The 15497-nt window shown below is 37.4% G+C and overlaps 1 protein-coding gene across 1 annotated transcript in view; it reads left to right on the forward strand.

Moving 5' to 3' along the window:
* The window catches only part of LOC127572914 (protein prune homolog 2-like), a 184690-nt gene that overhangs the window by 161845 nt on the left and 7348 nt on the right, over positions 1 to 15497 (forward strand). The window contains exon 7 of the mRNA XM_052020642.1: positions 14486 to 14644. Coding sequence (XP_051876602.1) covers positions 14486 to 14644 — 159 coding nt within the window. The remainder of the gene's footprint in view (positions 1 to 14485; positions 14645 to 15497) is intronic.

The following is a 15497-nucleotide window of genomic DNA, read 5'->3' on the forward strand; positions in this document are numbered from 1 at the left end:
TAGCCTTCTGAGTTTATTCAGCTTTAATAGTATAGCTCAAGGAAACTATTCAAGATGTTACTGTGATTGACATTAATATAACAATAGTTAATAGAGTGTGTAAAAATAAGGAACTGTCAGTTTGGGAGTTGTGAAAGTGTCTGAACACAGCAGAGGAAGATCTGTGCCTATCCTGTTCACATGTTAAATTGATCATAACAGTTCAAAGAATTTTCCATAGCCCTGCAGGTCCTGTGTGAGAGGGAAAAAGAAGATTATTCATGAGAATACTTAAGAAGTGTATGTACTGAAATTGGCAGATTGTTTAGAGTCTTGTTGTGGATATATAGACTTAATTGTTAAAATCTTGACAATATTCTTGAAGGTATATGAAATAAATGTTTAGATTTCAGGGGAGGTTAATTTGTTTACTGAAACTGGCCTTATGTTAGCAAATGATGTTTTCATAATATTAGAATTAAGTTAAGGACCAATAATTATGTCACTCTGTCAGATTGAATCATCTGCTATGTAAAATGGAATTAGTTATAAATATTATAACTTTCTTCAGAACAATCATCAAAATAGCATATTGGTGAGCCAATCCACTGTACTTAAAAGTTTAATGCTTCAGGTGTTCACTTTGATTGCTTATTCTGAGATCTGTATTTTTGTGAAGCAGATTTCAGACAGCTAGGTGCTGAAACCTTAAAGTGATATGGTTTATATTGTTTTTGTGCACCATCTAGTGGCTAGTTAGATTTTGGCAAGTGCCAGTCAGCTGCTGAGGACTGTCCATAAAACTCACATCTGAAACTTATGAGTTTTCTCACTCGTACCTGCACATCTCCAACTTCAGCACTTTCATCTCATTACTCTTCACCCCCCCCACCCCCCCACCCCCCCCCCCACCTCCAGTCCCAACCAATGTAAGCACTTTTCTAAGCATTTTTGGAAGTAATTTAAATGTTCAGTTTAAAGTTCCAATTGAATTCTGACAAAGGTAAAGGTTTAAACAACAAATCTGTATTCTTTGGCAGGCTTTGGCTGAATGAACCTGAAGGGTATCCTCATGATATTTCACTACTCAGATGAGAACTGACTTTTGTGGCAAGCTAAACAGATTTTTTCCAAGTTCTACGGAATAACAGTTGTTTTATTTGATCTGATGCTTTTCCTCCTAATTCATCCTTTGTACTAATAATCTTACAATGTTATGCTTGTAAAATCCATTTTTATCTCTTGTGAAGTATCAGCACTCTAATAAAATCCGATGAGTGGACCTTGTATTGTAATTGGTTAATCTTTGTTTAAAAAGAGAGGTTACCAAAAGTCTATTATACTTTAAATGTCTAAAAAATTGTCTATAGATGTAAAGGTTAATTATTTAATATATGGTAATCGGTAATAGAAACAAGTAATTATCACACCTTGGGAAAAATGAGGTGTCTGACTTTTTGGAAGATCATATTGGTGCACCTTTTAGGCATGATCTCACAATGGTACCTAGGGTATTACAGTATGTTCATTATGTTGAAAAATGTTAAGGTTACCCGCTTGCAGAGTAAATTAAAAGGCAACGAGATAGTTCTTCTTTAATTTGTGAGTTAATGTAATTAATTTGATGTCCGTTTTTTCCCAAAGGGAAATTGATGCTCAACATTTAGTGTGTTACAAATTTATCACGGCCTGTCCTGGGGGGCTGTTTAGTGCCCTTATTGCAAATTTTGCATTTTTAAATGAACTGTATTTCAAATTTAGTTTGTCTGCTTTAATGCTTAAAGGATACCAACCCTTATTGCTCTTTTTTAAACATGTGTTGATATCTGGGAAGACCTTATCTTTGTTTTACTGGGTTTTCAAGAATTTCTAAGTGTTAGGAACTTACTGTAAGTTGCAGTACCATTTAGTGCATCTGACATATTGCTGTATTTATTTTCATAAATTAGCTGATTTATGCTAAATAGTTTCTCACTTGATGGTCTTATTGGGGCTATAGTGGAAAATAATCGAGGAATAGATTGCTGCTATATGTGGTGGGAGACTAGTTGGAAGTAACATTGACTTATAAGTGTTCGGTTACAAATTTGTATCCCTCCTATAGTTGCAGCCTTGTAAAATCTCATTTACACCAATAATAAATTGTAACCATATTTTGGCCTTGCAAAAAACAACTCATTCTGAGTGTCTTAAAATACTAAGTTTAAAGAACAGAATAATTTGTCTCCACTTTCTTTATTTTTTACTATCCAGTTGGTATATTTTAGGATGGAAAACCCTGCCAGTTATCTTGATTTATGCATTCTGTTTTAATTTTGCTTATTTCAATTTTTCCAGTTTTTTTTTATTCACACACATGCATGACCAGCATTTATTACCCATCTCTAATTCACCTTGAGAAGGTGGAGGTGACCTCCTTAAACTGCTGGAGTGGGTTTTGTGAAAGTACTCCCATGGTGCACAAGAATTTTGATAAAACTGAGTGGATAGCTGTTTCATGGGGGACTAGTAGTCAACTACATTGCTGTGGGTCTGGACTCACATATCTGTCAGCATGGGTGAGGATGTCGGATTTTCTTAAACCAGATAACTTTTAAGGATAATCTATGAGCTTCATGATTCATTCTTTGTAATGCTTTTTATGCTGAATTTCTAATTGCTCAGTGGTTATTAGTGAGATTTGAACTCGTGTCTCCAGACCATTAGTCCACCCATGTGGATTACTAACCGAGTAATGCAGCTATGCTACCGTATCCATCTGATAAAATAAGCATTCTCTATCTTGACCTTGTGCACAATGTTATTGAAAGTTTAAAATACGTTTCTGCTGTCTTTGGAACAGAGAGATAATTTTAACCAAAACCACATGCAATGGGAATCAAAATTTTAAAAAAAACTGCAGATGCTAATGATCTGAAATAAAAACAGAAAATTTTGGAAACACTCTGTAGATCAATCAGCATTTGCGGAAAGAGAGGCAGTTAATGTTTCAGGTCTGGGCTCTTTCATCAGAACTTGATGAGTCTCTACACCGGATATAACAAAATGGTGTTATTCTAATTGCATAATCTCAATACCAGGGCCATTAAAAAAAACTTGCAAAACTTAACATATAACATAAGAGAGATTGATATTCTTGAGATATTGGCCTAGATTTTCTTGAACGGAGCATGTCATCTGCACTTACTGTTGAAAGGTGCCAATGTCATCTCTGCACCATATCTGCATCCAGAAGAGCAATCTTGCTGGTTGACACTGTCCTGGAGCCAACTACCAAGATCCTGAGTGGTGTCAGAGCTTCATGTGAAGTAACTGAGGCAGATAGGTGGTCCAGAACAAACCTGTCCCAAAAAATTTCTCTGAAAAACTCAGATGGCAAAGCTGTATTCAAAATATATATGAAAATTAATAAACAATCAAAAATATAAACATCATTAGAAATGTTAAAAAATTAAATCATCTAAAACCATTTATAGATAATTAAAATCATCATTGCAAATAGGAACAATTTTTAAAATGCAGCATTATTACCTTTCTTCCTTGAAGCTTTAAAATTGAAATTCGAATCAATGGGGCTGGGAGATAATTGCATTGTATAAGTGCCGGAGAGTTCCAGCAAGTGCCGGCTCCACTGCTGAGCTGCAAAAGGAGTCCAGTGGTGGGGTGCAGTGTGGAAACCACTGGTAGTGTTCAGCCTGTAAGTTCAAGATTTTCTCTTTCATCCAGGAGTTCTGAATTTTCTTGCAGTTTAATGGAAAGATATTCTTGGGGTATCACGGATTGGGATTATTTTCTACTCTCTGGTGTGGCTTTGAAATTTAAAGGAAACATATTTTGGCTTGCCGTCCACTTTTGTTTAAACTTATTTTCAGTATCTGGGCACCAATGGTAGGGCCAACATTTATTGCCCATTCCTAATTGTCCTTGAGGAGGTAGTGTGGGTCACCTCTTGAACCACTGCAGTGCTTCTGGTGAGGGTGCCCCACAGTGTTGTTGGTGAAACATTTCCAGGATCTAGACCCAATGACAATGAGAAAATGGCACTGCATTTCCAAGACAGGATGGTGTGCTGCTTGAAGTGGAACCTGCAGGTGTCAATGTTCCCATACATCTGCTGCGTGATGCATATCTGCCCACATTAGGACTGTATCCCTCAATGTCATTCCTATCCAAGTACCTTTCCAAATGTCTCTTAAAAGTTGTAATTGTATCCTCCTTCACCACCACCTCTGGTAGCTTGTTCCAGATACTCATCACCCCTCTGTGTGAAAACCTCAGATCTCCTTTAAATTTCTCCCCTCTCACATTAAACCTGTGCCTTCTGGTTCTAGACTCCCCTGACCAGGAAAAAAAGATTCTGACTACCTGTCCTATCTAGAGAAGATACCCGGACAAGCTTTCACATTGTTGGGTGGATGCCAATGTTGTAATTGTACTGGAATTGCTTGGCCAGAGGTGTAGCTAATTCCTGGTCTTTAGGTCTGTTGTCTTTAGTACCACAGCTGGGACGTTGCCAGGTCACTTAGCTTCTGCTGTATCCAGAGGTCTCATCTATTTTTTGATATTACATGGAATGATTTAAGTTGGCTGGAAACTGGCTTCTGTGATGATTGGGATCTCAGGAGCAGGTGGATCATTTATTCAGCACTTGTGGCTGACAGTGATTGCAAATACTTCAACCTTTGCTTTGGCACTCACAGACTGCACCTCATCATTACTGAGGATGAGGATGTTCTAGGAACTGCCTCCTCCCACTAACTTTTTAATATTCCATTACCATTTATGACCAGATTGGTATGACTGCAGAGCTTTGACCTGATCTGTTGGTTGTGAGGTTGCTTAGCATTTGCATGCTCTTTTTGCTATTTAGTATGCATGTAGTCCTGTGTTGTAGCTTTGTCTTTTTAGGTATGTGTGGTGCTGTTCCCAGCATGTTCTTATGCACTCCTTATTTTCTCACAAAATAGAAAGAGGGATTTGGCACATTGAGTCTGTGCTATCTCTCAGAACATTCCCATCTATCCCATTTCTCCACCTACTTCCTTCTAAACTATTCTCTCTCATATGCCCCTAATTTTCCTGCCATTTACTAGGAGTAATTTATAAGATAAGGTAAGATAAGATATCTTTATTAGTCACAAGTACATCGAAGCACACAGTGAAATGCATCTTTTTGTGTAGAGTGTTCTGGGGGCAGCCTGCAGGTGTCGCCACGCTTCCAGCGCCAACATAGCATGCCCACAACTTCCTAACCTATACTTCTTTGGAATGTGGGAGGAAACCGGAGCACCCAGAGGAAACCCACGCAGACACGGGGAGAACATACAAACTCCTTACAGGCAGTGGCTGGATTTGAACCCGGGTTCAACTGCAACTTGACTATCAACTAACCTATCAACCAGCACATCTTAGGGTTGTGGGAGGAACGCAAACTCCACACAAACAGCACCCTAGGTCAAAATGGAATCCAAGTACCTGGAGCTGTGAAGCAGCACCAATATCTTCTATTACTCATTTGATCCCCTAACTTGAAATCAATGGATCAGTGAAGGATATATTGGGCCATGATGTTACAGATTGTGCTGGTATCTATTTCTGCTGATACTGATGGTCCATAGCGCCTCATGAATGACCAGTTTTGAGCTGCAAGATCTGTTCCATGCCTATCCCATTAAGTGTGACTGTAGAGCCATGCGACATGATGAAGGATCTCCTCAATGTGAGGACTTCAACGTTTAAAGACATTTCCATTTAAAATAAGTTGCACACTTTCATCCTATATCCATGGCATTTGAATTTTATATTGCAACTTGACTGCTGTGATTATTAATATTCCTTTCAGTAGTAGCATTTTTAACCTCCAAAATGCAAATTTAATCATAATTTGGAAATTTTGAGGTTTTTAAAGCAATATTGAGTCATTGAAGTTAAATCTTTCAACAGCCCTGTGACCAGCTTTGGAACTATCAGCATACTTTCAGTGGAGAAAGTCAATCTGTTAAGTTTCACCCTTGTTATTTTGTAATTGTGGTTAGTCAAGAAAGCAGCATTGTTAATAGATTTCTAAACTCTTATTACACAAAATTTTATTTGTTAACAGTAGGTGGAAATTTAGCAACAATTTCAAAAAAAGCCTTTGGCAAAAAAATTATGTAGAGATCTTTTCATATAAACAGAAGCAATTTCATTGCTAGAATATATAGTGCTTTAGAACATTGGTATATTAGTATAACAAGGCACTGTGCTGCTGAGCTGTCTTGGAAATGCAATTTTGTAATAACACTGGTGGATATCCCATGGTTTTTCTTAGTCAATTGACATATGTTCTGCATCTCTTATACATGTGCTTGTGTTATTGGTCCTGTCTCTGTCTTTCTCAGTTCAGTTTGTGATTCTTGTCCTCTTTCTTTTGGCTAGGAGTTGATGGATGGCATGATTAGAAAGGAGACACAAAGAAACCTGTTTCTTCATCATACCTTCCACGTGCATGTTTGAGATATTTTTCTCCTTTGACAGCTGCTTTTCTACCATTGCTTCCTGTGTCTCTATGCACCTTCGCTTTTCTGTTTGCTTGCACCTTTTTCTTGTCTGTAGCCAGTCTACCTCTCATCTACCCTACCTCTTTCTGATTTTGCTGTAAAGTTGATTTCATTTGCATAAGAGCATATTTTCCCCATCCATCTTTAATTCCTCTGCTTGTACCATAAATCTTATTGCCTTTTCCCACAATCCCATTGCCTTCACCCTCGATCCCACAGGCTTTTCCCTCGATCACGTCAGTTTCCTCCTTGATCCTGTCGGCCTTGTCCTCATTCCTGTCGTCTCCACCCTTGATCCCATCAGTTTCACCATCAATGCCTTTGCCTTCATACTCAATGTCATTGCCTTCACCAATTCAAAGATGCTAACCTTCTGTTTGCCCTTCCTCTCCCTTCAGTCGTGGCACTGAAATCACTTTGAAGGCTAAAGCTTTAGTTTCTGGCGCCAGTGAAGATTACCCAGTGCGTATGGGATGTATGCAGTAATCAGGTGATTCACTTAGGAGATGCCAAGTGTCTGTAATGTGAGTGCAATGAAATTGGAATACAAGGTCTTTAGGAAGGGGGTTGAACTCAGCAAACAATGATCTGGGCCTGGGATAAAAATGCAGCACCAGGCAGTAGAGGCTAATAGTCAAAACTAATCAAAGAAAAGCGAGTTGGGTTAAGGTATCAGGATCAGAATCAGATTTATTATCATTGACATATGTCATGAAATGTGTTGTTTTGCAATAGCAGTACAGTGCAAGACATAAGGACATAAAAATTACCGTAAGTTACAAAAATAAATAAATTGTGCAAAAGAGGAATAATGAGGTAGTGTTCACAGACCATTTAGAAATCTGATGGCGGAGGGGAAGAAGCTGTTCCTGAGACATTGAGTGTGGGTCTTCAGGCTCCTGTACCTCCTCCCCGATGGTAGTAATGTGAAGAAGGCAGGTAGTGAAGATCCTTAATGATGGATGCCGCCTTCTTGAGGCAGTGCTTCTCGAAGATGTCCTTGATGGTGGGGAGGATTGTGCCTGTGATGGAGCTGGCCTAGTCTACAACCCTCAGCAGCCTCTTTCCATCCTGCACATTGGAGCCTCCATGCCAGGCGGTGATGCAACCAGTCATAATGCTCTCCACCGTCCATCTGTAGAAATTTGCAAGAGTCCTTGATGACATATCAAATCTCCTCAAACTCCTAATGAAGTAGAGCTGCTGGCATGCCTTCTTCATGGTTGCATCAGTGTGTTGGGCCCAAGATAGATCCAGGAACTTGAAGCTGCTCAACCTTTCCACACTGACCCATCAATGAAGACTGGTGTGTGTTCTCCCGACTTACCCTTCTTGAAGTTGCTATATCTTAGTAGTAACTGATTAAAGAAAAGCTAGTGGTATTAAGGTAAATTTTATTTACATGTTTAAGGTAGAATCAACCAAATTTGCCAACATGATATACAGAGCTGCGAGGCTTGACTTGCAGGAATAATGTTGCTACCTCATGAGCTCTGAAAGATGAGCACTGGTATATAAAGAAAGCTACTGGAACCTTACAGTTTAATTTGAAAGAAATTCAAGGCATTTCATCTAGGATAATAGCCAAACATTACAGAATTATGACACAAGAAATGTGATATCAAACAAGAAGTTCCTGTGAAATGTAAAACATTTAATATAAATTGTAGATAATTAAGATTTGATTTGGTGTTATTGGATTTTTTGTCATTACAAACTGTGACTCCTATTTAAGAATTCACAATAAATCGATCTTATTATCTTATTTTCTGAAATTAAGTACAACTTTATCTGTTGTGGGCCATTATTTTGTATGTATGCTGCATGTTCCAGGATGTCAACTTGTGCTGGAAAAAGAGGTGTTACTTCAGTCCTTCTAATCTGCTGTGTTATTCGGTTAGATCAAGGGTGATCTGTATCTTGACTCCATTTACCCATCTTTTCTCCATATCCTGAATTTCAGCATTATTGACAGAATTTAAAATAAAAGCCTTATACTAACTTTATTTGAGATCTTGGCACCGGAAAAATAAAACTGGGAAATTTCTGGAGCTATCTTGAGATCTCCCCTTTCGTATCTGCTTATCAGCTTGAGATTCTTGATTTTTGCATTGTTTCTTCTGGGTACCCATGTCCAACCTCCTCAAATTGTAAGAGACTCAACATCATAAATGTTGCACTTGCCCACTGGGTCACTGGGGGCATTTCGTGAGTATAAGTGTACCAAATTCCACCGTGGAGATGGAATATCCCAAAGCTTGTGATTCACTGAAAAGCGGTTCAAACCAAAAGCACATCATTTTTAATAGAGGCTTTTCTCTGGATGCTGAAGTAGTTCTGTCATAAAGTGCTATGTTGTTTTGCAAGAGAGGTTGTGAGGTGCAGGCCTCTCACCTGCAGAAGATAATTACAGTGGCAAATGAAATTCAACAGAGAGCATTGTGAGATTATAGTAGGAAGAAAAAGGAACCATATTTGTACCTGGAAATTCCATCATCTAGCTTAATGTCTAATGAATACAACATGTATTTGGACATCATTTCCATTACATTCAGTTGACCAGGTGTTCATACTTAGCATGTAGTAGTTTATGAAATATTTGGAAATAGCAGATTTATTAAAGATGTTTTTGTATTTGTCTTGTGGCACTTACGACAGTTATTGAATGATCTAATTATTGGCTTAAATTGCCCTTTTTAAGAGTTAACATACTACAAACTAGTTAATTTGCTGGAAAAAAATGGTGTGCATTTCAGTAGTCAAAATGAAGCCCTGTTTCGAAAATGCTGTGTCCAGGATTGTCCCGGAGATACTTGGGTGAAAGTTCACCTTTGAACTGTTATAAGATAAGATAAGATGTTTATTTATTAGTCACATGTACATCGAAACACACAGTGAAATGCATCTTTTTGCGTTACTGAGAATGTGCTGGGGGCAGCCCGCAAGTGTTGCCACTCTCCCGGCGCCAACGTAGCATGCCCACAGCTCCTAACCTGTATGTCTTTGGAATGTGGGAGGAAACCGGAGCACCTGGAGGAAACCCACACAGACACGGGGAGAACATACAAACTCCTTACAGGCAGCGGTGGAATTGAACCTGGGTCGTTGGCGCTGTGATAGCCTTACACTAACTGCTACACTACATGTGTGATGTGTGATATTATAGTACTTACACACTGCCTTTAACTTCTGGAGTTCAACAGAACTGAATTTCAGAAGCAGAGGACACCATAGGCATCACATGTGACGTGCTCGCAACTGACAGTCACCCATTATACTTTTTAAGTATGAGTGCATCAAACCTGATCTTGATCTTGTCTTCCTCCCATAGTCAAGGAATTTGTAACAGAAGATAAGTGCCGGATTTTTCCTTTTTCCCAGATTTAATTAAGCAGCACCCCACTGGAGCCTTGGCTGAAAAGAGCCAACACAGGATGTCAAAGTGCTACCTGCCTAATTTTGATGGGACATGGAAAATACTGCCAGGGACAGCATTTATTGTTCAACCCTAATTGCCCTTGAGAAGGTGGTGGTGAGCTATCACTTTCAACAGCTGCAGTTCTGGAGCTTCCTTGGCTCAGACTCACTGCTATACTGTTCACTGGCTGACTGAATCAGGAATGGGTCAAGTATGAAATTTTTGACTTGACAGCAGTAACTATTACAATAATAGATACTTATAAAATAGAATTGAGCAAGACAAATACATAATTTAAATCTTAGTAATCACATTCATAATATTTCCATGGTCATGATTAAAAATGAGCTACTGTAAGTTCAAATAAAAACTCTAATATTCTTTTCCTTCAATCTTGTTCTTATTTCTTTATGTCACTTCTGAAGTTGAATTGTTGTTCAATTTTAATATGCTTTATGGCAAAGTTCAACACAAACAGATTGCTCCCATTCCAGAGGTCTGTCATATTTAATTGTCTTTCTTCATTAGAAGATGTGCTGGTTATTTTTTGCTTGGCTGATTTGCATACTGTAATTACAATTCAGTATTCTATTATTATCCAGTGTCTCATTACATGTAGCAGGAATCATAAATTACTGCTGTAAAAAATCAGCTGAACATGGACATAGTTGGAAATCTTGCTGACAACTCCTGTTCTGGTTACGTAATGGAAAGGAAGTGACTTCTCCACTAATTTATCCTCTTGTGCAGTATGTGACGTGATGGAAGCATAGATTGATGCAGTTTATAAGCTTTTTTCCTCCTCTTACTGCTAATAAGATGCTAGGAATTAACCATCTGTCCCCTACATGTCAAAATATGCTGGAATTTAGGAACTTTCACTTGACTGTCGCATACCATTTGCCAAGCTAATACTTAGACTCCTTCCACTCAAACTGTCTAGTTCAAATTAGTATGCTGATGATAAAGGCTTATACTCTTGAGTATTCTGAAAAATCTGGTGTTGAGTGGAATGATCTACACAATGTTGAGCATCTATGTTCACTCTGATATTCCCATTCCCAAATCAGTAATCACATAGATGTAAATAACCAGTAAAGGAGATCCTTCCCAATGCTTCACGATTACCTCTAAAATGGATAGTCTGCTAAATATTAGAAAAATGCAGCTCTGTAAATCAACGCTAAAATCAGTAGAACAAATACAGACATTATGACATTCTTTTCATTGACGGGACATGGGGAAAACTGCCAAGAATGGCATTTATTGGTCATCCCTAATTGCCCTTGAGAAGGTGATGGTCAGCTGTCACCTTCAATGGCTGCACCTCAAGAGGTGGTTCCTTGGATCAAACTCTCAGCTATTCTCTTCACTGGTTGATTGAATCAGGGGTGGGTTGACCATGCTATTTTTGTCTTGACATCAGTTACTAGTAATAATAGATACTTACAAAATAGAATTGTGAAAGACCAGTACATAATTTAATTCTTAGTACTCACATTCCATGATATTTGCATGGTCATAAATAAAAATGATCAGCTGTGTTTCTAAAAAAAAACCTGATATTCTTTTCTTTCAATCTTTTTCTTGGTTGATAAGATAATCAAGGAATTGAAAAATAAATAACTGAACTAATTTATACACTAAATGCAATGCAATAGTGAGGTATATTTTACTGATCAGTTATACTTCAAGCTTCAGTCAGTTAATCACATTCTTCATCCCTTCATTGCAATAGTTATTCTTGAAGAGCATTATATGTCCAAAGGTACTGTAGGAAATGCTTTTAATTTAGCTTCTAGAATATAAACAATTACATCTGGATTTTTGTTCAGCACGAATGCCAACTTTCTAGTGAAACTGAAGTGGATAATTTGTGAAATATTCCTGAAAACTCTGATGCTTGGTCTTTGTGAATTGCTACAACTGGGATTTTTTCTCAGTAGTGATGGGAGACACTGAATATGCCTGTGTAAATATGGACACAGATGCACTTTTGTGACAGAATGGGTAATGCTGAAGTGGTATCAAACTTCATGTGTTCCATCATTACTGTCATTTTTCATGTTCTCATATTTTGGTTTCATAAGGCAGTTAAAATTATAACCAGGTAGCACTATACCATTTGATAATGTACTGCCATGCAGTTAAATTTCTAATGGAAAAGATTGGGGAAAACAATGCTATTGTGTTTTGAAAATGTCTGTTGACACTTTGGCATCCTTTTTGATCCTGAACTGAACATCTGTTTGTGATACTTGTTTCTATCACAAAGACCACTTACTTCTACCTCTGTAAAGTCTTTCCCTTCTATTCCTTCCTATTTACCACTGGATATCAGCAACAGCCCCACCCATCCCAATCTATGTCTTTATTGGTGTAAACCCAGGCAGTACTGTTGCTTCAGAGGCAGAAAGTTGTGTGTTCAAGTTCTATTGCAAAGACTAGGAGGCATAATCGAGACTGGTACTTCTGTGTGGTGCAGAAAAGAAGTGCTGCATTCTCAAAGTTGGTGTCTTTCATATGCAATATTAAAACAGAAAAAACCTATGTGTCTCCTCTGAAGGAAAGAAAATCACAATTACATAGTGCTTTTCATAGACCCTTCAGGAATTCCTGACATATTTTACATCCAGTGAATTACTTTTGAAGAATAGATGCTATTGTAACATAGGAAATGCAGCAACCAGTATTAATGACTAATTTTTATTTGTTTTTCTGGTGAATATTAGTCAGAAAATTATGAATGATTCTCAGTCTTCAAAATATTGTCGAGGAAACTTTTGTACTTAATAAAGAAGGCTTCAGTTTAACATCCAACCTGGAATGTGGCATCTCTGATACTGCTGAACCCTTGGTTCTGCATTAGAGTATCAGCTAGACTTTCACAGTCATACCTTAGGAGTCTGAGTTCAACCTTCTGACTTAAGTAAGAGTGATAACAACTGAGCCACAGCTGATGTAGGCTCCATGGCAATATTCAAAGAAGACCAAGTGAGTTCCAAAGGTGGTATCTTTCCCTTCCCTCAACTGTTTCTATGCTCTCCTGGCAGTATTTTATCCTCAGTACATTAGCTTGTCCAAAATACTGTTACCAATGCAGATATTTGCCTATCACTAGCAAATCCAAATAAATGCTGGATATTGTTTTTATATTTTGATGAACTTTCATTACTTTTGTTTATTTTTATGCAAATAGTCTAGTATCAGTAGTTATTTAACAAAATTTGCCTTTTATGTATCATAGTTCTTGATTTCACAGAATAATATGTTTAATTTGCATGGGATTGTGAATTATGATAATGATAATGCACTGGCCACTGTGGTCCTTAGTTATACTTAACAACAAACGCCCATATTGCTTGATTGGCTGACCTCAGCTAGAGTAATGGTGAGGGACTGAGACCGATTTTGATGTCCAGGGAGTAGGAAAGGGAAAAAAAAAGGTAGGCATGGATTACTTTCTATTTCAAGAGAATACATGTGGGAAAAAGATGAGACCAAATTCAGTCATAAATACTGCCAGCGCTCACTGATCACATGAAGAAAGGCTGCATGACAGAACTTTCAGTGCCAGTTGAATTGCATACCATTGCATACGTTACCATTTTAAAGTCAGCCAAAAGAGGGATAAGCTGAAGATAGGGGCATTGCAGTGTGTGCATATAATTTCCATATAATTTGAGCACCTTACATATTTTACTTATTTTCCACATAAACTAATCTATATTTGTGACGTATAAAATCTCACAGAGGAAACTTAATGAAGATTGTTCAAGTTTTAGCAATGTTTTAATAACAGATGCTTGTAATGAATTATTAGTAATGTATTGATCAGACATCCTGATAATGATACAGCACTAACAGAAAGATTCGCTCTTTTTTCTCTCTGCAGATGCTGCCTTAGGTTTTGAGAGTTTCCAACATTTTGTTTTAGTTTCAGATTTCTAGCATCTGTAGTATTTTATTTCTGATGCTGGACTGTGGTACATAATATTGGGTTAGTATGGAACCCTGAAGCTTGGGAGGACTTCTGAAGTGTTTAAACCATCAAATGGTGGTAACCTATTGGAGAGTGCGTTCAAAGGTTATTCAGACTCCATGAAATTGAATTTTACAATGGAGACTTGCATTGTTAAAGCAGCTTAACTAAGAAAATCACTTTTACTAGTTTTTGCCATCTTTTGGATTCTGCTTTTACCAAAGGCGTACTTTATATGGGTTAAACTGCAAGGCTTTTGCTGTTTAAAAGTTGCTTTTATTCCACACTGTTTCACTTGTCCTTGGCGTTTTGCCTTCTGCACAATCTGGTCAAGTCACTGGAAAACCAAGTGTACAACAAGCAATAAAATATTCTATTTGATAGAGTCCTAATTATATTAACATTTGTATTCTTATTATATGACAGAGCAAACTAAATGGACCTATGCCTGTTCCTTGTTAGTATGTTCATATGTATCCACTGAGTTTTCATCACTATTAAAATCCATTAGTAATTATAACCAACCTTTGATTCTTAGTTGATTAGGTTATTTATCTGTGGTTACAGGATTTCCTGTCACGCCCAAATCTTATTGAAGATTTAAAAAATTTTACTGGAAGGTATGGTTATGATATTCTTGTCTTATTGACCATCTTCTTTGGTGAAGGAGGTGAAGCAATTCGGCAACTTGCCATCTATACTGACAATGATGAACTCTGCAACAGGGTAAGTCATTCAAAATTCACTTCATTTTAGTGTTTTTTATTGGATTGTATATTTAAACTAAAGCTATCATACCTCTTATTTTTGAACATTATTTTAAGTAGATAAGATATCAAGCTATTTTTCACTGCAGCACCTAATATTAAAATCACTAAATACAATAGACTCTTGCCTGACAATGTACCTTTCTTATACTATGCCCCAATGATCTGACTTTACATTGGTATTTAGTTTGTAGGAGAAGAATCCATGTACCAGTTCTCTGTTTGCAACGCAATAAATAGCTTTAATTTTTCTGAAGTCGGTCATGAATCCTCTACTTGACAGAGCAGTGTTATGCAAGGGACCTGCAGGGCCTGTGCATAGCAGGCAGATAAGGACATGCATGGGCTACCCTAATAATCAAAAAGATATGTGTGAATGTGTATAGAATTTACATCAGTCTAAAACACCCCTTTGAAAGTAGTCAAATTTAAGTTCTTAAACATGCCATTGTGAACTAGCAAAGAAAGGTTTTTGGATTGCTTTGCATTGTATAAGGTAGCATTTAGCTGTGCTGCCAAGCCACTGCTCATGGCTTGCTTGAGAAAAATTTCAGATTATATTAAATAATTTTGTTCCCTAACAAAAATGCATGAGGAAGTAATTTGAGAGTCTTCAGTAAACACCACATTTAGGAATTTTGTTTGCATTGGATTTAACTAAAATTCCAAAAATGAGAGGATGCATCGGACTACCAATTCCTGGTAACTATATTAAGAGTAAATAAGCAGATCTGGGTAAAGCATGCATTATTTTACTTGAAAATAAATTTCCATTATGCCAAACCATACATCTATATACTTATGCTGTCCAC

The sequence above is a fragment of the Pristis pectinata genome, chromosome 7, assembly GCF_009764475.1.
Source record: "Pristis pectinata isolate sPriPec2 chromosome 7, sPriPec2.1.pri, whole genome shotgun sequence".
In the NCBI taxonomy this organism is placed as follows: Eukaryota; Metazoa; Chordata; class Chondrichthyes; order Rhinopristiformes; family Pristidae; genus Pristis; species Pristis pectinata.